The sequence below is a fragment of the Dermatophagoides farinae genome, chromosome 1 (assembly GCF_024713945.1).
Source record: "Dermatophagoides farinae isolate YC_2012a chromosome 1, ASM2471394v1, whole genome shotgun sequence".
Lineage (NCBI taxonomy): Eukaryota > Metazoa > Arthropoda > Arachnida > Sarcoptiformes > Pyroglyphidae > Dermatophagoides > Dermatophagoides farinae.
In genome coordinates this window covers 2542366-2567535 of record NC_134677.1, presented here as the reverse complement: position 1 = coordinate 2567535, position 25170 = coordinate 2542366, and the positions used below count along the sequence as shown (strand labels likewise).

The following is a 25170-nucleotide window of genomic DNA, read 5'->3' as shown; positions in this document are numbered from 1 at the left end:
TTGCGAATAGGGTCGAGGATTCTTGAACGATGGAATTTTTTTTATTTTGAGCTGCTATGAAATGTTCTCGGTTAGAATTAATTATTATTATTATAAATAAACCTGAATTTTTTTTTATCAATAATTATTTAGTTTTTTCTTTAAATTTATTCTATTTGATCACAATCAACGATGTCATCGCATCGATGGAAACGTTTTTTCATTGAGGCTGGTTTACCTTCAGATGTAGCCGATAATTATGCTATAATATTCACTGAAAATCGTATACGATTTGATATGCTTGATGAATTGAATAAAGAGATATTGTATGATATGAAAATCAAAAAAATGGGAGATGTTATTTCGATTCTTAGACATGCCAAAGAAGTGTATACAAATTCATATCGAGAAAAAGTTTTCAGCACCGATGCTTGTGCTACAGATAAAGATAATTCACAAGGCACTTCTAAAACGGTTCATCAAGCTGATTCTACAATCACTTCGAATGTTGTCCCAAAACAATTAGATTCACGTGGTACAGCTTCGACAAGAATCGTCAAAGTTCCAAGTCCAACAAGAATTGTAAAAATTCCATCAAATCAATCGAATAATGTTCAAATTAAAAAAAGTAATCAAACGGCAAGAACTCAAATTCTTACCAAAACGAATGCAGTGTTTCCGAAAAGAAATTCATCTCCGACAATCATTCGTAATGTTACAGGATTAAATGCTATTATCCCCACACGAAAACGTATTGAACCACCATCCGATGATGATAATAGTGTTTCAACATCAGCACCGAAAATGATCAAAACAATATCGAATCCACAAATTCAAAACAAAATTGACACTCAAAGCCGTTTGAGAAAATTTTCTAGCCAAATTCAAAACGCTATAATATCAAATACTACCTCTAAGCCTTTACTACAACAGCCAATTCAAAATCGGCTAACCATTCATTCGCGATTGGATACCCGTAAAAATGATACTTTGTTCAGTAAAACCATCCAACAACGGCCAGATATCATGATAAAAAATTCACCATCAACATCAAGTATTAAAGGTAATGAAAATTTGATAACCAACTAATAACCAATATATTTATAGTAATCATTCTTATTGTAATAAATAGATCGTCTTGGAAAGAAACCTGTATTCGAACGAATCGAATCAAGATCACAACGTTCAATTTATAATAGATTAGGAACGAAATAATCATGACACTTTTTTTCTCACCCCCATTTTATTTGACAATTTATTTGAATGTAAAAACATGCTTAAATTAAATCATCTTATATAATAAGAACCACACATATATTTACAAACAAAAACGAGTACATTTTTCAAAAAAAAATACAACGAAAAACATTTTCAGTTTCGTTTCCATATCAAACTAAACCAAAGCCTTCGGATCCTTCGGTGATTGCTATTCTAAGTGAACGATCAAAATCTTCAAATGAATCATAATCCGGAAGACAAATTTGATTGAAACACGTATGTGCTGTCGGTAAGGTCCCATAAGTTAATGAGGATGTAATCTGAAAACGTGGATTCAATTCGGAAAATCCACCAGGCGGAAGTATTGAACATCCGGTGGTGAATTGTAAAAGACGTGCGAATTCTTCATCGGAAAAATTGGCCAAAGAACGCCAAAACCAATCGACTACCTTTTGGAAATCATAGATAGCTCCGGTTACGACATAATTAAGTCTTAGATCCGATAAAGAATATGTGCTTGCACCACATACCAAAAGCTCGACTTCATTTTCATCAAATATGCTCAATAAATTGTCCGGTATCAAATCGTTGAGTCCTTTAAGGAATGCTTCAATTTGGTCCTTAACTTTAGTCGATAAACGATATTGGGCCAATGCATCCAAATATCGAATCTTATTTGCTTCAGTCACTTGAATATTGGAACCATTCGGAATAAGGTCGACAATACGTTTAAGTTTTCCATTATTATCATATTCTTCATCACAGAAACATAAGTCCAGGGATGAGCAATCATTTTCCAAAATAAATTTAATCTTGCTTATATAAAGATCTGGATCATCCTGTTCGAAATAACGATAATTCACACGTAATCCAATCCATTGGGCCAAAAATGATCGACAAAAACGAGCATTAATCAAACATTTTCCATTCGAACCGAATGAAGAATCGAGTAAACTTTTTCCAACCAACCTTCCGGCAAATTCATACGCTGTTAATCTTCTACAATGAGGATTGGGGTGGATGAGTCCTTGTTTATCATTTTTAAAACGCATGAATAATGGTGCTTCAACCAGATTGTCGGAGCCTTCGATCAAACATGGTTTAGGATCGAACAAAGCTTTACATAGTAATGTATACCATTCTCGCCTAAGTCCACCCCAATCAATTCCATTTTCACCAATGAATTCAATTTCGAATTTTTTGCACCAATCACTTGGGGAACGAACTGCTTTCATCGAAGAATCTAATAAGCATTCACGGGATATTTTCAAATGAATTCGACCGGGTGTATAGTTATTCTTTTGATGATGGCGACGAACTTCCGAATAGAAAAAATCTTGTTTATCACGAAACGATTCACTACCACCAATACGATTCAAAAGAAAATGAGTAAATATAGCAACAATAATGTTACGATTAGAACTGACTAGTTCGATCGGTGTTTGAGATCCATCATCAATCATGATGAATTCTTCTGGATTGATAGAAGATTCCCATTGTACATTGACGATAGATGATTGCAAATCATAAGTACTCAATGATAACGGTGTTGATGGTGTCAATATGTTATGGTTGCAAAGATTTTGATGGTTATTACGAGTGAAATAGAACTTGGTCGAAGGCAATAGCCTAAATGTGGCCAGTCGTTTTGGTATTATTTTAAGAAAGTATTGATTAATTTTTAGCTGTTTTGGCGATATGAAACAAACGACATTTTTTAATTTAATCGTTTTGTCATCAACCGTATAACTTTCTTTTGGACAAGATCGTGGCGGTAATAATCGAGCATTGAAATAACAACTTTTGGAGTGCAAAGTACATTTTTTCACTATTTCTGCTTCATTTTGTGTAAGACAAACAATATTAAAATCACCATTTTTCAACAAAGATCCTTTGTAGGATACAAGAGCATGATATACACCGGATGATTCGAATGCGATAATGAGAGCGATTCGTGAATTATCGGAAATTTCTCTTCTCCAAAAATAGCAAGTATCGATTCTTCGTTCGGTCGATACTTCGGTAAAAACAACTTTAAAATCGGAACTTTCATCAAAATTTTTATTGATTTGACTATCAAGTAGACAGAGATTACCAAATCGATCTCTTGTTTCAATGATCAAAGCATGTAGATTTCTAGCAGTACAAACAACTGTTGAACAGTGATTAACGAATAATGTTTCCTATTGATAAACAAATAGATTAGATTAAAAACAAAAAAAAAATTTAATGAGTACATACATGAGGAGAAGGTGTTAATGGTTCGAAATATATATCGGTAAATGGTGAACCACGTAAATGGGTGAACGTATTTCCAACCAGAATATTTATCGTATAATTGCCAGATTTTTTTGGTGAAAAAGTGACACGAGCGACATTCGCCAATGATGGATTTAAATCACCAAATTCGATGGAACAAGGCACAACTTGTGAACCATTCGTTATGTGTACCGAAACTCGATCATCAGCAGTTATTGGATATGGCTTATGATTACGTTGATAAAACTAGAATTTTAATAATATTGTAAAAAAATAAAATATTGTTGATTGTAATCAAAATACAAACTTTGATTATGAATGTAGCTAAATTGGAGACGGTAGTCGGTGATTGCCAATCAAATATCACTTTACAATTCTGTGGTGCCAAATAACTGCCAGTAATGAATGTGAGAAAACCAGATTTACCTTCTTTGTAACTGAATTGTAGATTCGAGATCATTTTCAATATGATCAAAGGAATCACAACATATAAAACTATAAAATAAAAATTTAAAATAATGTCATCTATTAAGGATACACTTACCAAATTTAACTACAAATTCGGATAAATCTTCATACATTTTCGGCGATTGTCGGTGGTTATGTCATGAAAAAAATAGATGCGAAGAATGAAAAAAAAAACAAAATTAATATATTTACGTAAACATATGACAAAATGTTGGAAAAAAAATAACAACGTGAAACTTGTAACACACGTATATAATTCGTATATTTCATTAAAATTATTGTTTTTTCTTCGTTTGATTATAATCAAAATATCACAGATAGAATTGTAATTTGTAAATTAAATCAAAGTTTGAAAAAAAAATTCAAAAATGAACAATGTATAATAACGGTACACGGCGTAAATACATTCAAGTGTATGATGATCATAACAAATGATGAACGATTACAATCGATGATGATAGATAGCTAAAATCGATACCGAATCTGTGTGTGTGTGTGTGTATGTTCATACTTTGAAAGTGACATGATGGAAAAAAAATTCAAAAAATTGCACATGCGTATTGGAATTCTTTACGTAATTCTATAGCAGCAGTATTTTTTTTTCAACAATGTAAATATACAATAGGATCAAACAAGCCAAAAGAAATGCATAAAACGCATGCGTAATTTAGTTATTGTTCATTCATTCATTCATTTTTTTTGTAAAACAAAAACTTTTTTGGAAAAAGTATCAAAATTGCCAGTTTCATACAATGCTGCACTAGTTGTAGCTATACTGCTGCCACTTATATTGTTGCCGTTGGTTATGCTGCTCAACATAATTCTGCTCAAAGCCGTATACCTCCATGTTTGACTGGCGCTTTTTCCAACCGACATCAATCTGACCATAGCCGACAAATTAAAAAAAAAAATACGGCTAAACACAACGGAATTTTCATTATTATTATTCGAAATTCTATAATCCGGTAAAATCATCTGTATTTGGTATGTTTTAATATTTGATTTCAAAAATCATTGATCTTTTCTCTTTGTTTATATTGATTATTATATTATATTTTCCATATAATTAGGTTTCGAAATTTGTCAGCGAATCTATTTTATTTCATTCACAACAATCACATTACTATCGAACCAAAAATCATTTATAATTTTCATACGAATTGACCATTTCATTTGATTTATCATCATCGATTTATAATCATAAACATTTCTTTTGTTTGATTGGTATTGAAATTATAGAAAATCATAATAATAAAGATGGCCGAACTAACATCGACAAGTGATAGTAAATATAAATTGGACGATTTGGTATGGGCTAAAGTGAAAGGTTTCAATTATTGGCCAGCCATAATCGTGCCTGATGATCAGGTCAAAAATAATCGTAAAATCAAGAATGCTTATTCAGTACGTTTTTTCGGATCGGAAGATTTTGGTCGAGTTACCGAAGACAATATTAAACCATATGAAGAGTTCCGTGAACAATTCACTAGTGGGCCAAAAAAATCAAAATTATTTAAAATTGCTTGTGAAAAAATCGAAGAACAATGGGTGAAACAGAAAGGAACTTCTGCTATTACAAATGTTACTTCAACTACTCCAGATAATAGTAAATTTACCACTGATGTTTTCAAGGCGAAAAAAATTACGATGAATAGTCCATCACCATTGACACGAGATTATAGCCGTACACCGTTTAAAAGAGAGAAACGTAATTTTGACAATTCTAATGAAACGGAAACTGTGGTCACTTCGGTCAAAAAGCCTGCTACACCAGTAAAGGCTACTACGGCTCCTGCTGCTTCTGTTTCTCATGATGCATCTAAACGAATGAAACCGGCCGTACAATCATCATCATCACCAGTTCATGAAACTGATAGTCCGCTCAAAGCTGAACCAAGAATAACAACAACAAATGCAAAACAAACAAATGTCGTTTCAGAAATGAAATTAGTGAACAAATCTAATAGATCAAAACCATCAAGCTTAAAATTTGGTTTTATTGGACTTGGTAAAGTTGGCCAAAGTTTAGCCAAATTGCTTATCGATTCTGGCCATGAACTAACCATCTGGGATCGTACACCAAATAAATGTAAAGATTTCGAAAAACTTGGAGCCAATTCCGTTAAAACACCAGGTGACGTTGTACGTGAATCTGATATAACATTTTCATGTTTAAATGATTCAAGTGCATCACAATCAATATTTTTTGGAAATTGTGGTATTTCTGGTGAAATTGACGCTACCAAAGGCTATGTCGAATTGACATCAATGGACTATACGATTTCGGTGGAAATTGATAATTGGATCAAATCCAAAGGTGGGCGATATTTGGAAGCACCGTTGCTTTTATCATCACTTCCTGAACAAATTGAACAGGGCGAAATGATGGCCTTGGTTGCTGGCAATCGTTCATTATTCGATGATTGTAGTTCATGTTTCGAAACATTTAGCTCACATGTATATTTTCTAAGCGAAAATGTCGGTGTTGCATCGAAAATGAATGTCACGATGTCCATTTATTATGCCAGTCAAGTTGCAGCCCTAATGGAATGTACGACATTAATTGAAAGACTTGGATTAATCAATAAAGATTTTATTGATATCATTACGAAATCGCCATTAAATTCATCATGGATTGAAAATAATTCATCATCATTGATCGATATGACATTGATCCGTGATATACCAATGGATCATATACGTCGTGACCTAAGCTATTGTCTACGAGATGCAAATCGTCGTTCATTTCCAACACCAATGACATCCACGGTGAATGAAGTTTTAAAACAAAAGAAACATTTCTATTAGCATATAGAATTTTTGGTGTTTTCTTTTTTTTTACAGAAACAATAATACAAAATATATAAATTAAAAACAATATAAACATCAAAATCATCATCATTTATATACACAGATTCATCATTCACACAACACATTTTAATCATTCACACAAAATACCCCACATCACACAAATATTAATGATTTCATATTTTTTTTCTTCATCATATTTTGTCATAAAATCCGTACATTTGACAATTTCATTCTTGAATTTCATTAATGAAAAAATGAATTAATGATTGTATTTTTTTTTTTAATTCTGGATCAAAAAAATATTTATTTATTTTATTCACTTGATTCGAGCTGAAAAATTTAAAGTTGAATTCATGAATTATTTTATAATATATATATATAAAAAAAATTTGCATTGTACTTTTATGCTAATGATGATCCAGGAGTTTTACAAATCTGGTATTTCCAACAACAATCAACATACATACTCAATACATATATTACAATGATTTGATCGGATAGGTTCAAAATTCATTCATTTGTTTTTTTTTGCCGATCTGTCCTTTTTACCAAAATTCAAAATGTAAATTCATTTTTTTGTCTCTTTTTTTTGCATCATAGATATTCTCATCATCATTATCATCATCATCATTTGTGTCAAAAATTTAGGAATTTCATTTTTTCGATTACATTCAATAACATCAATAACAATAATAATAATAAACATCGAATAAAAAAAAATTTCCATTCGATTTTTTTGATATCGATATAATTATGTTTCAAGCATTTGGAACTAAATATTGTCTTTTTTTCGAATAAAAATGTTGATAAACAACAAATATGGATGCGTCATTTCATGTTGAAAATAATTTTTAGATCGAATTTTTTTTTTGACGTCTGAATATTAATCATTATTTCTATAATACAAAAAATCGGAATCGATCCAAAGAGCTGTTGTTGTTCCCTTTTTGTCGTTTCATTTCTTTCCAACCATTAAATGTTGAACGATTGTTTGATTTTCAAATATCATTATATATTGATTGTACACATCTTGGCAAATTAACTAAATTGATGATGATGATGATGATGATAATAAATGAATTAACCCGTCAGCAGAATTGACAAAAATGCTATTGTTGGATTGAATGTTTTTTTTTTCATTGTAACACAAACAATTCAATTCTTTCATTCACATTTGATTTGTGAAATGTACATTGAAAAATTGGGTCAAAATAGATTCTTATAAGTGTTTTGTATGAATGAATGGAAAAAAATTTCTTCTTTTTTTATTATTAAATAAATAAATAAATAAATTAGATTCTATTCATTCGAGAATCATGATAAAATCATTTTGCTCGAAGGGCTACTATTTTTTTTCTTTAATTGAATTGAATCGGGGTTTAATTGTTGTTGTTGTTGTTGTTGTCAAATGATTTTTGTCAGAATCATAATAATGAAAAAAATCGAGCATCTATAGAAAAAAAACGAAAATCTCAACAATAAATGTGATTGAAAAATCGTTATGTGTGTGATTTGGCAAAAGCTATAATTTGATTATACATATACATTATATATATGATGTTTGTATTCAACATAGAGAAAAAAAATTCCAGATGTCCCTGAATCAAGTAATAAATGTGGGTGCAACGAAAAAAAAAAACATTCCAAATGATAATGTAATAGAATCACCTTTCTTATGATTCTTTTTGCAAATAACCAAAAAAAAAACGAAACGAAACGAAATTCTACATCTCAATCTCTTATTATATTTCATTCATTTAGTTGAATTTTTTTCCTTCATATCTCAGTTACCTACCGGTAGTTATATGATAATAGTAATAAAATAGAAATCTTACACTCACACACACATAAATGGATAGATAGAAACCATTAAGGTATGCACTTTTTATTCTTCATTTTTTTCTGATTCACTTTATCATTATTAAATTAGCAAAAAAAAAGAATGAATACCATATGATACATATAAAGATATATACATGGACAATGAATGTTCAATGACAGAATATTCTACATTGCAAACCGTGTAGTCAAAAAAAATCGGTTTTCGTTGATTTTGTTCTTTATTCTCACATTGGTAAATGATGAAGAGAGAGATAGAGACATAAGGAAAAAAATACTATTTCCATGTTCGATGATGGTGCGACATATAGTGGGAACATCACTTGAATAAAATATCATCCAGAAAAAAGAAAAAAAAGGAATTTTTATTCGCGAAATTCTTGTCGTATTATTGTCATTATCATCATTATTATTATTATTATCTTACCCATCTGGAATAAAGTGCCGTACCGAATAGCATTCATCCATAGTATGGAGAAAGTGTGAGAGAAAAAAAAGAGTATCATCAGTGTTTTTTTCCACACACACACAAACATCACACTTCTAAGTCCTTCTTTGCCCTTTCTTTCACACGATCATTCGCTGCTGCTGCATACATGATGATGTCCAAATGTGCAAAAAAAAAAAAAAAGAAATAGAATTCAATCTACATTTTCAACTTGAATTTGATCCATTCTAGATATCTTGTCGGCATTTGTGTATGTGTTTTGTTTATTTATTCACAGAATATCCAAGCAAATAGTCATGTAGAAAAAAAATTCACACAAACAAACACACACACAGATAATATTCTTACTCATTTGTTCATTGTGTTGTTGAATCCTTGTGTGTGTTTTTTTTCATTTCGTTTGTTTGCTCAAATATTCTTGCATAGTATTAAAAGTAATCATGAAACAAAAATTGTTCCAAATAAACAAATGGAAATTCGGGATTGAATATTCTTAACAGCAATGAAAAAAGCCAGGGATGAGAAGCAGAAATTTGTCACACATGACACATATATATGAACATGTTGTCTCTATAGATGTGTGAAGAAAACAAAAACAAAACAAAAAACATTTCTTTTATCACAAAAACACATATACCAGACAAATGAACTTGTATAACAATTTTTTTTGTCGCAACTTTTTTTTTCTTCTTAGGAAGGTGATGATGATAGCATGGAAAAAAAAGAATTGCCTTCAAGGTGATTCAATTTTCTTTTCTTCTCATTATTTTCTCTACTGATTCTTTATTCTATCTCTTACACACACACACACACACACATATACACACAACGTAAGTGTTTGTTAAGAATTCCAACTCTAATTTAAAATCTTTTCCCATTGCTTCAGTTAAATAATTGACGATGATGATGATGCAGATATTTGAAATTTCATTTCAACATTCATTCTGTGTTTGTATGTGTGTGTGTGTGTGTGTGTGTGTGTGTAATAGAAGATAATAAATTTTTAATTTTCTGCGCCCAAAAATATAATACCAGGTAAATTGTTATTACATCCGAATATTATATGGAAAATTGAACAACTACCATAAATCCAGTAAAAAAAGGTAGTAGCTATTTTTATCCCATTATCATTTTCATCGTTTGTTTGTGTTTATATGTGTGTACCAAGAAAGAAAAACACTTTATTTCCGATTTGATAACAATAACATGTGATTTTTTTTATTTGGTTGAAAAAAAAATTTTTTAAAAGCCAAAAAAAAATAATCTCAAAATGTCAATATTACACTGATTCTGTCGTTGTAGTTGTTATTGTTGCAACTTAATAATCAGATTATTATTATTGTTACGAATGTTACCGTTAGCGAATGTCCGAATGTTCTGAATTTAATAACTTTTAATCGTTTTTGATTTAACTGAATTGATTGAAATCGAACAAATAAATAAAGAATGTTTCAGAGAATTTTTTTTCCATTTTCTGTTCAAATACAAACAACAATCATTAGGTAATGATCGATACAAGTCAAACAGGTAAATTGGATCAATCATTTGTTTGCCAATAATAATAATAATAATAATAAAAAGAAACAGAAAAACTTTTATTTCCAGAAGACATGGCCTGTTTTTACAACAAATAAAAAAAAATAAAACGAAAAAAAAGTAAGCAAAGCAGAAATAAAAATTATTACTCTCCAGAGATATATATGATGACATTACCATTATATTATTACTTTCGTGATACCATTATTAATATTATGAAATAGTCATTTTTCTCAACGGGAATGCTGAATCATTGTATATCACACACACACTTCAGACAGATATAAGCTATTTAATGGGCACCAATATAATTACAATGAGAGTAAATTGTTTGAAAGAAAAATAACTTTAACCAAATCAAATGTATATTAAACAAAAGATATATATCAAGATTGTCAAAGGTTAACTTGTGTAAGAATTTCTCATTATCATCATCATTAACATCATTATCAAATTCAAATTTAGCTTCAAAAAAACTTGAATCATAATTATGTGAAAAATTCGTGGAAATTTTTAATTTTAAACAATTCAATTTTATTTATATTTGTTTGTATACAGAATCTGTCTGTCTGCCTATCTGCCTGTCATTCAACTACAACAGCTAGCCCGTAGTTAATTTCACTTTTAAATTTTTCCACCCTCTCTCTTTCCCTATTTTTTTTGTTGTTTTCAAAATTGTAATTTAAAACAAAATAAATTCATTCAAATGAAAGGGGTTTTTTTCCCGTACAGGAAAAAAAATCCCTTTAATGAACCATCTGTTATGAATTGAATATTCACAAATGCTAGACAAACAAATAACCATCACAAATTTTTAGACAACAAAAAAAATGCTACAAATGAGTGGATTTTTATTTGCATTTCATACAATATAATAATCATGTTAATGTTAATTTTATTTTCTCTTTCAAAATTTTCAAACTTATTTGGATACAATTTGTAAATTGAATGAAAAACAAAGCCAACCAATCAACTAAATTATCAAACCATATTAGTTTTCAATTCATAATGACAGAAAAAAAAAATCAATATTCCATCATATGAATAAAGTGAATAATTGCTTCATATCAATTCAAAAAAAAAGCCAATGAGCCAAATAATTGTTGTTGTTAGTAACCACAACACGTAATACAACCACTGACAATAATAGACCCAATATTATAATAATCATGATCATAGATAGATGATTGGTATCCAAAAAAAAAGATTCCGGAACACATTTTTATAAATCGAGAACAAGAATACACTATACACAAACATACATGAACATGAACATTAAGAACAATGTTAATCAAACCAAAAAAAAGAAAAAGAAAAAGAATTCGCATGAAAAAGATTGATTGAGATGGATGGATTATTATTATGGTCTGTTGTGGCTGTGTATAAAAAAAAATTGTTACGGTATTGTTACACAAAACAAAAAACTATAGAAGCAAATTGAATATTTTTTTCGTTTTTCGTTCTTCATTTTGTATTTCTTCTGACCAAAAAAATTTTTTTTTTTCGGTCGGTCAGTATTCATTTTTATTTTCTATTTGGTCATATTTGAAAAAAATGAGTAATCGAGTTTCGACCATTTGAGCAAAAAAAAAAAAGAAGAATGATGGAATCTTGTGGAACGACATTATGGAACTGACGAAAAAATATATATATAAAAAAATGATGATGGGTGAATAATCATTGAAACACTATTTTTACATTATTCTATGATGACATGATTTTAAATTGATGATGGTCATCATGAAATTGATGGAGATGTGATGACACACACACATAGATACAACACTTTTTTTCATCTGAAAAATTCATTCATTTATTCATTTTCTTTTTGTTGTTATTGTGAAAAACAAAAAACAATTGTAATCATTTGTAATTTCTTCAAAAATCAATTACATTAACCACAACACAACGAACATGTATTATTAAACCATTTGTAAACAAAAGATCACATCTTGCTTACTAACAAGATTCTTCATCATTTTTGTTCAAATGATGATTCCTTTTGAATAAATAATGAGAAATAATAATGCCATAATAACAATATAATGTTGATTGAATAAATTGAAAAGACAAGCATTTTTGAACATAAACATTACACATACACATACACACAATTGATTTGATTCGATTTGGCAATTATTTGGTTAACATTGTTGTTATTTTATAACAACAAAAACCAAAGCCTGGCCATTGTCAATCAAAACGTTGCTAACAAAAATTCCATTCAAAACAAACAAAAAAAATATTATTTATCCATGTCATTTTTTTCACATTGAATTCTTGATTTGTTCACTTTTAACATTTAAAAGTCTTTTTTTTGAATTCTTGTCTTTTTTTTCCATTTTTGTTTGTGTAATTCAACAAATGTGTGTGTTTCGTATATCAAGTCAATCGAGAAATCATTATTTGACAACAAATTACACATATCCCAGATTTAGAATACAAATCTTATATATGAATTTAAAATTCCAATGGATAAATTCCGAATGAATTCATATTCTCATCATTTACAGACGTATCATCTTTATTCAATTCTATTCAATTCTTGTATGGAATTTCATTTTTTCAATTACAATAGAAAGAATCATAAATATTAACAATAGCGAAAAAAAAATGAAAATGAAACTTTATTGAAATTTGTATGATGATATCTATATGAAATTAATTTCCATTTCTTCATTCTATCCTATTGTAGCTTTTTTTCGTACAAAAATTGTTTCAATTGTCGAAAGCATTGACAGAAATGTGATTTTGAAACAATAAAAATTTCAAAAACTGCACACCCACACACACACACACATTTCAAATATTGAAAATTTAAATTTAAAGGCAAAATTTTTGCTTTCAATGTTGGTCAAACCCCACATTCCAATGTATCAATTCATGGAATTTTGTGTGTGTGTGCGTGTGTTTTATTACAAAATTTCCATGATTCTCAAGCATCCGAGAATGACTGTATTTTCATAACAAATGATCACATCGTTTCATGATATATTTTGCAAATGTTAGCAGAAAAAAAACGAAATTCTTTGACTAAATCGATAAATTTCCCACAAAAAGAGAGCGGAAAATTCAAATTCATTGGACATATGTTTACAATTTATTCATTGTGTATTGTTTATTTGTTTGTATGAAAATCTTTTATTTTTCTAATGATTCAGCGACTTGTTTTCAAGAGAAAAAAAAATCGAATTCTCATGTTTTAATGTTACTCGTGCAGTGAAAGCAAAAATCAATCAAACCACACTAAATCGATAACGAAAATCAGAATCATTCTGCGTAGAATTGATCTGTGATTCGATGTAAATCGAATTAAAAGAACAATTTTTTTCTCAACTAACGTCTAATTGAATTTAAATAAACAACAACAACAAAAAAAATAAAAAAAGAATAAGAATGGAACAAAAAGAATTTCAATAGACGAATGTAATTCAATCCAATTTTTCTGATAAGAATTGAAAAAAAGTGAGAGAATCTTTTCAATGGACAAAAATATAATTTTCAATTCAATGAATTCGTCTTATATAAATAGCTATTTCAATTAATTTACACACATATATTTATTTCCATTTCACTATTGACTTGATCTAATTGAAGTAAAAAGTTTTGTGAAACATGTCCCCTGATATTGTATAACTAAGTTCAACTCTTTCAAACTGTTGTTTGCAATTTGCAATGAAAAAGTTTGATCCAGAAACCAAATTCTGTTCAATATTCACATAGATCAATTGTAATAGCTATAGAATTTTCAAGTTAAAAGTTTTTTTTCTTTTTTCCATTTTGATTCATGCATTTTCCACAATACTACTATAGCAGTAAATATCGATAATAATATTAAGTCTTTGGCCATAAAATTGTTGAGATAACAGAATTTTTTTCTGGTCTCCATTAATCCTTTCATCGATGATGATGATGATGATGATGATGATGAAAACTTGAAAATTTCACGGATCATCAAAAGATTAGAGAATTCTATCGATTTTTTTCCAAGTTCCAGTTCCGGACACGGAAAAAAAAGATTGATTAAAATTACTAGCCAAAAAAAACTAACTATGACCTTCATCATCATTATTGTTATTTTCATTCATGCTTGTCGGTCATATATAATATTCTTGTGTATGTGTGTGTGTGTGTGTGCAATTGTAATTAGTACACATTAGTTTTGATGTGCCTAAAAAAAACATACAAGACCCAAGACACAAATATCGAAAAAACATGAAGACAGAGAAACAAATAAGTGTCAATCACTAATTGTTCTGCAACTGTTGTTTTTTTTATTTATTTCAATGTTTCACATGTTTTTTTGCTTCTCATCAAATATTGATTGCAAATTCACCATTTTACGTTATGTGTTGTTGTTTTTCATAGAATCTAATCATTTTTTTTCTACCATACATGCACACAAAAACATCTGTAATATAGCAGCAGTAATAGTTGGAAAAAAATTGTCTCTGTGTATGTGTCCAACTGTGTGTGTGTGTGTGTAGGTTTTTGTAACCATGAAAACAAAAAAAAAATTTTAATGCATGTTTTTTTACGATATAATGATTCTGTGTGAGTGTGTGTGTGTATTAGTTATAGTATTCATATAACAAATGAAACAACCAAAATAAAAAAAATTGAGAAACAAAAAAAATGAATGTTTTCAGAATCTAGAATCTAGAATCTAGATTCTAGTGAAATACCTAAAACTTGAATACAAGACCAAGTAAGTAAGTAAGTAAGACTGTCATTGAAATGTCTTTAGATGAAATTATATAACGAAAAATGATGATGATGATGATAATGCGATTCGGATGAGATGATGATGTGATGTGATATATATTTCCATAAGTGTTCCTTTGAGAACAATGGATGATTTGAAAATAACTGATACCAATGATCGATTATCTATGAACAACAACAACCAAAAAAATAAAAAGAAAAAGAAAAACTATAACATCAAGAACTTCATGGAAAAAAATAGTCCAATCGTTTGATATCGATGATAACAACATATAAACAAAAATGAGAGAAAAAAAACATGGAATATGTAAATCACGTTGTTGTTGTAATATCATTTCATATGAACCATGGAAATTCAAATATTCTAGATTCGAGAATCATTTTTTTTGTGTTTACATGAAATTCATCCATTTTTTTATCATTTTCAATGATCACTCAATTTTCACTGATGACCATTATCATCATCATTATCATCATTATAATTATTTTTCAATTAATATTCACTTTCTTTTCTACTACTTTGATTGGTGAAATGGTCAATTGAATGAAAACTTTGGATGAATTTTTTTTCCAGAAAAAAATGATTCGTTTTTTTCCTGTACATGTCTTTTTAATCATCACATTTTCACAATAGCTTCTATGAACAAACTAAACACACAGTATGGTGATTAAGAATTCTTGTTACCGTTGTTGATGAAACAAACAACAGATTTTATTGAAATCAAAATGAATGAACATCTAAATGAATTCTGTTTATTCCAGTATTTTTTTTTGTCTACACCATGTGAATTCGATGATTCTACTAATGAAAGAAATTAATTAATTTTTTTTCTTTCTCAATCTCTCGTTTCACATTCAATATCATTCATTTTTGTTGTTTGATTTTTTTCGTTTTTGTTTTCATTATTAGTTCTGCCTTTTTTTTGCTTTGTTTTGTTATGCTCTATTATGGTAGTTTTGTTTTGTTAAATAATTAATTTAATTGAAACATTCTGTTCAAATAAATGAATGAATGTGTTTGTTCAAATATGGGAAGGTGGTTGCAAATATTTGCTATCCATGAACAAAGGTAACACAGATGTGTAAAATTTTGATTCATAAAATCATTGCCAATCATAAATTGAATATAAATTCAAATGAATGAAAAATATGTTTTTGAATAACAATTTCATTGGACAAAAAAAAAATAAATAAATGTCAACAAACGTCATCATGTTGCAGCCAGTTGTGAAAATGTTGTTTGATGTCTGTCAGTTACCGGGATTTATAAATCGGAATTCACAAGAATTGTCATCATTTGACTATTGGATAAAAATAATATTCAACCAAACTGAAGCAAATCAGAATCGGTGAATTGTACATATGGATACATAAACAATTGTACATTTATGTTATTAGTTTATTTTATTTTTTTTGGCGAGTTGGTGTCAAGCAGAGAGATCAATTTAGTAAATTACTCATAGTTAGAGTTAGAGTTATTATTATTTATCATTAGCTAATCATTTATTCTGCTATATAATAGTAAGTGAATGTATAAGCTGTGTGTGTGTGTGTGTGTGTTCAAGAATAATATTTATAACAGTGAAAATAAAAAAAAAGATTATCCATTTCATTCATTATGAGGTTAAACAGAATTAATCAACATTAGTTTGTTTGCTGTGTATATATGATTATTTCAACATCAAATATTTGATTCTGAGAATAGTAAAAAAGTTCGACAACCGATCGAGAAATGCCCCGAAAAAAATGGAGGAAATTTGAAACAAAAAGACAATGAATCAGTCGAAGAATTCAAAAAAAAAAGACAAAAAACAAAAAACGAAAACGATTCCTAATGTCGAATTCGGAATCATCATTATTATTATTAGCCTAGATTTGTCGTCATCATCATAAATCAAATGTTCATCATCATGGGAACAACACAGCAGCAATGATGAAACAAAAACGCATACAATATATATTCATTGATCAAAAAAAAAAAGAATCCACACAATTTTTTTTTTGAGTGTTTTTAGGTTGTGATCTTTCATATATTTATATGCCACATATTTCAAGCTAAATTAATCTTTATCACGGTCCACCATAATTTTTTTGTTGTTGTTGTTGATGATGATGATAGGATCAATTAATCGAAAATGGTCAACCAAAAGCATATTTTCTATCTATATATATATAAAACAAGTGAAAAAAAAGTTTTTTTTATTATTATAACTGTCACATTATAACGGATGAAAGGGAAAGAAAACATAATTAATCGATTTGATTTTTTTTTGGGTTTCGTGTTTTTTGTTGTTGTTGGGTTTTTGATATAAAATGAATGAATGAATGAAATATAAAACAAAACAAAACAAAAACTGAAAATCCTTCTTTGTGATTATGAACATTATCATTATTATTATTGAATAAGCAAAAGGAAAGCCTAGTGCAGCCGTCATCATCGTCATCGTCATCATAATCATATATCGATGACAATATTAATGATGATGATGATGATCGTCTATCTACAATGTTGTGGTGATATGATTTGCAAAAAAAAAAAAATATTAGCGAAAAAAAAACGATAGCAAAGAATCAAATCGATTCAATGATTCATTAATGTAATAATAAGCATAATAATAATAGAAAAGATAAATGTTATGTTATTGTCAACCGATAATGATGGCTGCTCATTTTCATCAATTCTCATTTGAAATTTGTATTTTCCATAATAATAATTTAAAAAATTTCAAGTGAATTTCGTAAAAAATTTATTATTTTTTTTTAGATCCAACAAAAAAAAACCAAAATTCAGTAAAATCTAAATTAAAATTTTGCCAGTCAACCAAGGGTAGATTTGTGAATTAAAATTTTTTTTCCTCACTCACTTTGAACCACCACATACGTCAAAATGCTGAACTGAATTTATTTATTTTTAAAATTATATTCACACAAGACTAATGTGAAATGTGTTTAGCAATTTGCCAACAAACAGAGAAAGAAATCAAACAATTTAGATTCAATGTTTATACACGGTGTTTTTTTTTGACTCACAAATATACAAACATTATGTAAAATAAAAGCAAAAAAAAAAATTCATCCAAATTCGACAGATATACATTAATCGATTCAATCAACAAAGACTAAATGGATCAGAATCAACGTTGCTAACAACAACAACAGCAACAACAACAACGAAAACTTTGATAACAAATTTAAATGATGGAAAAGTAAATGGAAGATGTTTGAAGAAAAAAAAAGTAAACAAAACTTTGAAAACACAAAACAAACAATTTTCACACACACACACACACACACACACATGAACAGAATGTAAGAAAAAAAAAATTTTTCATTACAAGTCAACTTGTGAGATTTACTATAGTGAAAGAAAAATTAATTTCAGTAAAATAAAAAATTATTGAGTAGTGATGGTGAGGGAATGACAAACAAAAAACAAAGTAATGATGCAACCAAAATTCCTATTTCCTGTCATGTTACTGGATTGGACAGTGGCAAAAAATATTTTTTTTTCAATTAAAAATCTTTCAATTTTTGATTTATTTTTTTTTTGTCAATCGTTGCTCTATTGCGTCAATCAATATATAATAATATAGGTCACATACTTTCAAGTGGCAGTACTACATATTGATTGAAACTATATGGCAAACAAATAGACAAACAATAACAGAATGAAGAACGACCACTTCAATTCACAAAAATAAAGAAAATAATTGATTTTAGATTGAAAATCATCTAACCATCATCTATAGGTACATCTAATTTAAAAAATATTGTCCTAGAGATTGAAAATGGAAAATGAAAAAAAAATATTGGAAACTTACATTAGGTATTTATTTACATTCGCCGTTGTATGTGTGTGTGTGTGTGTGTGTGGTTTGTACGGGTAAATATTATTTAATCAGATTGTCGTCGTTTTTAATGTTTTGATTATTTATTTAGTATTTGATGAAATTGACAAAATTTGATATTGAAATGGCAAATGACAAAAAAGTTTTCTTTGTGTGTGTTACATATAAAGATGGAATTTGATACAAAACAAAACAGAACAAAAAAAAATGCAATTCCGAAATAATTATCCGATGTAAACACAAATACGTAGTATGAATGAATGGATTTTATATGAATGAAATGAATGACAAACGACTATGACGACGAATATCTGCTAAAGTCCAAACATTTACACACATAAAATGTCTGTAGATCAATGTCTATGTTCCACAAATACACACACACACAGGCAAACATAGAAAGAGAATATTTCACGAATATACCACATGTTCACATTATTACAAGCGCATGATTCACAATAATGATTATATTCTGTTATTACGTTGGGCATCATCATTCTCATTTCATAGAAACATCAGCAAGTAACAGTAGAAGCAGAATATTTTTATTTATCATTATCATCATCATCATCATCATCAGACCCAAAACTTGAACAAAAATAAAATAAAATAACTATTGATTCAATATCTAATATTGCGCCGATGCGTTTTTCTTCTTTTTTTTCGCAAACGATTACGATGATTTTCCTGTGTGTGTTTGTGTAAGATCATGGGCAATGGCCTAGTAATTTTTTTTTTTTTTTTGAAAGGTGTCGAAGGTGTGTTGGTTTAATGTTCAACACGGAAATAAGAAACAACCGAAAAAAAACTTTCAGAATAAACTATATCTCAATGTCATTTTTCAAATACAAAAAAAAACATTATGGGTGTTTTCTAGTCATAGTATCCACATGTAGGTAATTGTTGAAAACATTGGCAATCAAATTTTGCTATCTGAAACAAATAAAACACATTGAAACGGAAATATTCTGCAGTTGTTTCGAGTATCCGGTTTTTTATTATTTTTTTTCTATATATTCGACGCTTTTTTTCACTTTTCAATTGTCACAATGGTTAATGAATATTGATTATATATGTGTGTACAATCATCAAAGTAAAATGATGATATAGAATGAATATAGTGGAATTTTTTTTTTCTATTCCCATTCGTTTTTTTCCTGTTCATAATTTCCGGTTAAATAAATAAAAAAAAAATATTCATCACTGTCATGTGATTATTGGTTATTTGTATATTGTAGATTGAATCCAAAATTGTATGTGATTATTCTCATTATTTATTAGTGTCAAGAATCGTACATGCAAACAAACAAACAAAAAAATTGTACATTAATTAATGTTATTGATTAAATAAATAATAAAGAGAAAGAGAGTGAATGTGTGTGTGAGAGAAAAAAAACGAATTAAAATTGAAATATCCATTTTCACATACGATTGTAAATTAATGTATATCAAATGTTAATGTGTTTATTCATGTCAGTTCATTGGTGGTGGATTTCCGTTGTCAAATAAACCCGGTACCATATAATACATTGAAATTAAAGTTTCAATAATGTACCCATATACATGCATACACATATATTAATCAATGGGATTGTCCCTATAGAAGAGGAAAAAAAAACATAAACTTACAATTGAAATGTTCATTCATTGTTTTTTTCATTTCCGTTTACAGAGAAAGAAAAAATTCATCATTTTCATGTTATATATGTTGTCATTCATGATATTAAAGTTGATTTCAAATCAATCAATTTATATCGATTTGTTCCGCACTTTATTGGCCGTCAATCGTATATGAACAAACACACCCAACTTGAATTTGGATTTTATTTCTGATGAAAAAGTTCAATCGTTCCGCCCCTGTGGAAAAAAAAAACGCAAATAGCAGACAATAATTCAAGCATAAAGAATGAAGAATTTACAAAAAAAAAACAATAATTATGTTTACCGAAAGCAAATTTCTATTATTCATTTTCATAAATAATAATAGCAATATATTCAATGAAAAAAAAAATCACAAAGGTCACAAACAAACACGGCAACAACATATAGACCATTTCCATTATCATAAATGGCATTATTAAAATGACATTATATTATTATTATTATTATCGATAAACTAATGGCAAATAAATGGGTGTGTTTGATGCCCCTAAAGTTTTTTTTTCTACTGGTAATAATAATGAATTAAATCTATTTAGATTGAATTGAAATTAATGGTCATTATTATTATTATTATTGGTGAATATCAAAAAAAAAAAAAAAAAAAAAAAAAAAGAAGAGACAAACAAATGTGGTATTTGTTTTCATATAATAAGAGATGGGCAATATATAAAGAGAATGAGAAATTATTGCTTAATTTTTATCAAAGGGCCAATATTTTGATGATGATGATGATGATGACAATGAAATTGGACCCGAGAGAAATTATCAAAGTAATAGAAAATGAGATTGAAATTTTCTGCTGCACATGTGATATCATGATGATGGTAATAGTTATGTAATTTTAACCAAGAAAGACTTGGTTTCCGTTTTCCATTTATTCATTTTTTTTTGGTTCCCGAAAATTTTTTCTTTTTTTTATCTTTTTCTTTATAATGAACTTGAATCTATTTTATTGTTCTTGTTCACCGCCATCAACTACTACCTATGTAGAGAATGGAATTTTCTTTTCTCTTTTTTTTTGTTCAAACTAAACTCAAGAATGATAGATGAATCAAAATGTACTTTGCAAAAAAAAATGGTCTTTTAATGATAATTTAGTTATGAATGTTGAAGTTTTACTTTTTTTCCAATGTTTTTTTTTTGGAATTCTTCTTGGTTTTTTTTTCGCGGTTGATTGACGATCACAGACGGTTGCCTACACACACAAAAACACTTCATTTGTCTGATGTTTTCATTTTCGCGGGTAATTTACATTATGTTTGACAATTTGTGCTTTATGAATTCGTTGTTGAATTTTTTTTTCTCATTCTTCATCAAATTCTATTTGAATATAATGTATTTTTTTATTGTAAATATCTACATAGTGGTTTGGGTGTTTATTTATCGACGATATAAATGTGTGCCATGTATTTCAAACATGTATTGAAAACCATTACAGTGAAGCCAGCATTGTGGAAAAACATAAACAAGCTGAAAAGGAAAAACAGAATTTGAATATTTGATTTTTGTTCCGGCTTGCTAACATTCACTCAATAATGATTCATTGAAAAATGTATGAAATGAATATTTTAAAAAAAAAATGAAAAAATTTTTGTAAAAAGATTTCCAATGAAATGAACTTTTTCAACGGTTCACTTGATTCTGTGTTTCAATGACTATGACCAAAAAAAAAAAAAAAAAAATCCATCATACAAATCACCGACAATGGATGGCACCGTATATGCATATGATAATCGTTTCAAAATATTGAACTTGAATATATAAATTCAATGGTGTTAATTTTTCGGTTTCTGATTCTCAATATATAAAATTTTATTTTTGAGAAAAAAAAATTTAAAATTCTTATTCTTATTCAATTAGTTAATAATCATCAAGCACTGTAAAAAAAAACTCTCACATGTAATATATGTTTGTGTATTGCATATATTACTATGCAATATTTTTTTTTTTTTGGAAATTCATAAAAGAAAAAAATCAATAACATAACATAACATACAGCTGCTACCCCGCTGATCATGCAGAAAAAACAGAGAGATATTTATACCAACCAAGAAAGTCATTGACTATTGCTTCTACCACTACTACCACGAAATAATAATAATAACAACAACAACAACAACAACACGAACGATATCAACATGCATGCATGCTGCCGCATACTTTTACTTACTGCAGCAGCAGCAACGACAATAACAACAACAACAACACACATACGGGGCGATGGTGATGAGTCATCATCATCGTCAAAAAAATTGAAAAAAACTAAAAAAAAAATTTCATTCCATTTTAAATTTCGTCATCATCATCATCACCATAACAACAAAAAAAACCTTTTTTTGGTTGATTTGACAACATTAATCAATCAACATCTACAATTTGCTGCTTTATATTCGTTTTGTTTGTTGTTGGGTGTTTTATTTATATTTATATATATATAATTTAAAATTTGAAAATAATTCAAATTCAAACATTCGTGTGTTTGTCTGTGTCATCATAAGAAAGAATTCAAGGGTTCAACAAATGTCTTAAATAGATACAAATAATCTCATTTGTAAAAACAATATGACTAATTAAATGGAATGTTATGTATTCATTTGGTTGCTATAATCATCAAGAATTATAACATCGACACCAACAAACAACAACAACAACAAGTAGTAAGTATATTTGAAATTATGATCATTTTTAACATTGCAAATGGCAATGTAATTATATTTTTTTAGCTCGTCTCTCTCTCTCTCTTTCTCTTCTTTTCCTCTTTTACTCTCCAAAAATAAATTAATTTGATGATAGAAGATGGATACACAACTCTCCTCTTCATTCAATGTTTTTTATTTGTATGTTTATGTGAAAAAAAAAATTTATGAATTTGTCCTTGCACAATTGTTGTTATGTTGTGCATCCGAATTGCATTGATGTTTAATTTTTTTTTTCTGTTTATATGTGAAAACAAAAAACATGCACACACACACACACCGAGAAAGTTGATGCGTTTGTGTGTGTGTGTCTTTTACCCCTTACCATTCGATTATCAAATCAATACTTTTTACACCATCATCCATTGACAATGAATGAATTAATAAATCGAAAAATTAAACATTGATCATTGATCCTGATGATTTCTTTTCTTGTAGTCGGAATGACTAATCAGCAATTTTTGTTTTATTTTCTTGGTAAAGGATTTACCTTATCATTGTTTTTTTTTATTTGTTTGTTGATGAATGTCATCATATATAGTAGATTATTGAACAACAAATATAGACCTACTGACTCTGAAAAAGGTTATATGAATTTTCTTCTTTTTTTTCTGCTATTTATTTCAATTTTTCCATGTAAGGATTTGATTATTTTTTTTATCTTTTGTCCATTATCTTAATTTCCTTTAATGTGTTTGTGTGTATATTATAACTAATAAGAATAAGAATGATGTCATATGACTTCTTTTGTCTATACACTCACACACAATCGATATAATGTCTTTTTCTTTTTTTAGGCATATTTGACAACAAATGACAACGACAACAACAAACAGAAAAAAATGGAAATTTCAAGTCCAACCAATATGATGTCATAGTATATTATAAGTTGTGGCAATCTTGATGTATCTGTGTGTAACCGTAAATTAATATCTCAATCTTGGAATATTCCGTCCATTTCGCGCAAACGTACACATTGACTTTGAATTTGCTATGAATTTATTCATTTTTTTTCTACCTTCAAATATTTGATATTCTTAATAATGTTTACACATTGACTTTAAAATTGAATTTGCTATGAATTTATTCATTTTTTTTCTACCTTCAAATATTTGATATTCTTAATAATGATTTATACATAAAAAAATAGAACTACTGTAAACATTGTGGTAAATTTTGGTCTAAAAATTGGCGCATATTGTGGAAATTACAAATTGTGCAAGATTTTTTTTTTCTAGTTTTGATTTGCCAAAATTTTTTATCCTTATCATCATCATCATCATTATCATCATTGTCGTTGTCGCATGGTGTGTGTGTGTGTAATCGTCATTTTTTTTTACTATTCGTAACATATTCCCTTCTCGTCGAATGTATCAACGTCATATATCAACCACATTTACCCATACATACATACACAAACTCCAAAAACATATAGAAATGTAAAAAAAAACAAAATCATCGAATCACCAGGACAAATGAACAGTGAAATCCTATACTCATCATGTGTCTAAGTTCTTGTGTTTGTTTGTGTGTGTGTGTGTGTGATTCCCTAACCATCATAATCATCATTGATTTTTAATCAAAAATTATATCACATTTATTATTATGAATATTATGGCTGAAACGTTTCTATAGCCCCCTTAGTTGTTGTAAAATTTTTCATCATTTTTTCCTCTCAATT

The 25170-nt window shown here is 28.4% G+C and overlaps 3 protein-coding genes across 9 annotated transcripts; 2 read left to right on the top strand and 1 right to left on the bottom strand.

Moving 5' to 3' along the window:
* The first annotated feature begins 132 nt into the window (after nt 1-132).
* Nucleotides 133-1310, top strand: LOC124493067 (uncharacterized). The gene is made up of 2 exons (XM_047056124.2): nt 133-1042; nt 1112-1310. Exons 1-2 carry the CDS (start codon nt 172-174, stop codon nt 1192-1194), a joined length of 954 nt encoding a protein of 317 aa, XP_046912080.1. The 5' UTR covers nt 133-171; the 3' UTR covers nt 1195-1310.
* On the bottom strand, nt 1204-19591 carry LOC124493064 (apoptosis-resistant E3 ubiquitin protein ligase 1). Of its 6 annotated transcripts, none has more exons than XM_047056121.2 (5): nt 19105-19448; nt 4001-4027; nt 3764-3951; nt 3439-3702; nt 1204-3380 (listed from the first exon to the last, which is right to left on the bottom strand). In XM_047056121.2, the coding sequence occupies exons 3-5, from the start codon at nt 3914-3916 to the stop codon at nt 1368-1370; spliced, it is 2430 nt and encodes an 809-aa protein (XP_046912077.2). In that variant the 5' UTR covers nt 3917-3951; nt 4001-4027; nt 19105-19448; the 3' UTR covers nt 1204-1367. The 6 variants fall into 6 exon arrangements, with proteins under 6 accessions (XP_046912077.2, XP_075591569.1, XP_075591568.1 ...); XM_075735454.1 differs by lacking the exon at nt 19105-19448 and adding an exon at nt 9002-9016; XM_075735453.1 differs by lacking the exon at nt 19105-19448 and adding an exon at nt 4173-4341.
* Ndf (Nucleosome-destabilizing factor) lies at nt 4672-7289 on the top strand. 2 transcript variants are annotated; one of them, XM_047056123.2, is made up of 2 exons: nt 4672-4908; nt 4995-7289. In XM_047056123.2, exon 2 carries the CDS (start codon nt 5182-5184, stop codon nt 6730-6732), a length of 1551 nt encoding a protein of 516 aa, XP_046912079.1. In that variant the 5' UTR covers nt 4672-4908; nt 4995-5181; the 3' UTR covers nt 6733-7289. The 2 variants fall into 2 exon arrangements, with proteins under 2 accessions (XP_046912079.1, XP_075591256.1); XM_075735141.1 differs by having other exon boundaries at nt 4748-4889.
* Nucleotides 19592-25170: the final 5579 nt, after the last annotated feature.

What these genes read in the sequence shown, in the direction of transcription:
- LOC124493067 (XM_047056124.2), top strand. Translation starts at nt 172, where the DNA reads ATGTCATCGCATCGATGGAAACGTTTTTTCATTGAGGCTGGTTTACCT. An exon ending in ATCAACATCAAGTATTAAAG is followed by an intron (nt 1,043 to 1,111) that starts GTAATGAAAATT and finishes TGTAATAAATAG; the next exon opens with ATCGTCTTGGAAAGAAACCT.
- LOC124493064 (XM_075735453.1), bottom strand. Translation starts at nt 4,194, where the DNA reads ATGAAATATACGAATTATATAC. An exon ending in TAGCTACATTCATAATCAAA is followed by an intron (nt 3,703 to 3,763) that starts GTTTGTATTTTG and finishes TTAAAATTCTAG; the next exon opens with TTTTATCAACGTAATCATAA. An exon ending in CATTAACACCTTCTCCTCAT is followed by an intron (nt 3,381 to 3,438) that starts GTATGTACTCAT and finishes GTTTATCAATAG; the next exon opens with GAAACATTATTCGTTAATCA.
- Ndf (XM_047056123.2), top strand. Translation starts at nt 5,182, where the DNA reads ATGGCCGAACTAACATCGACAAGTGATAGTAAATATAAATTGGACGAT.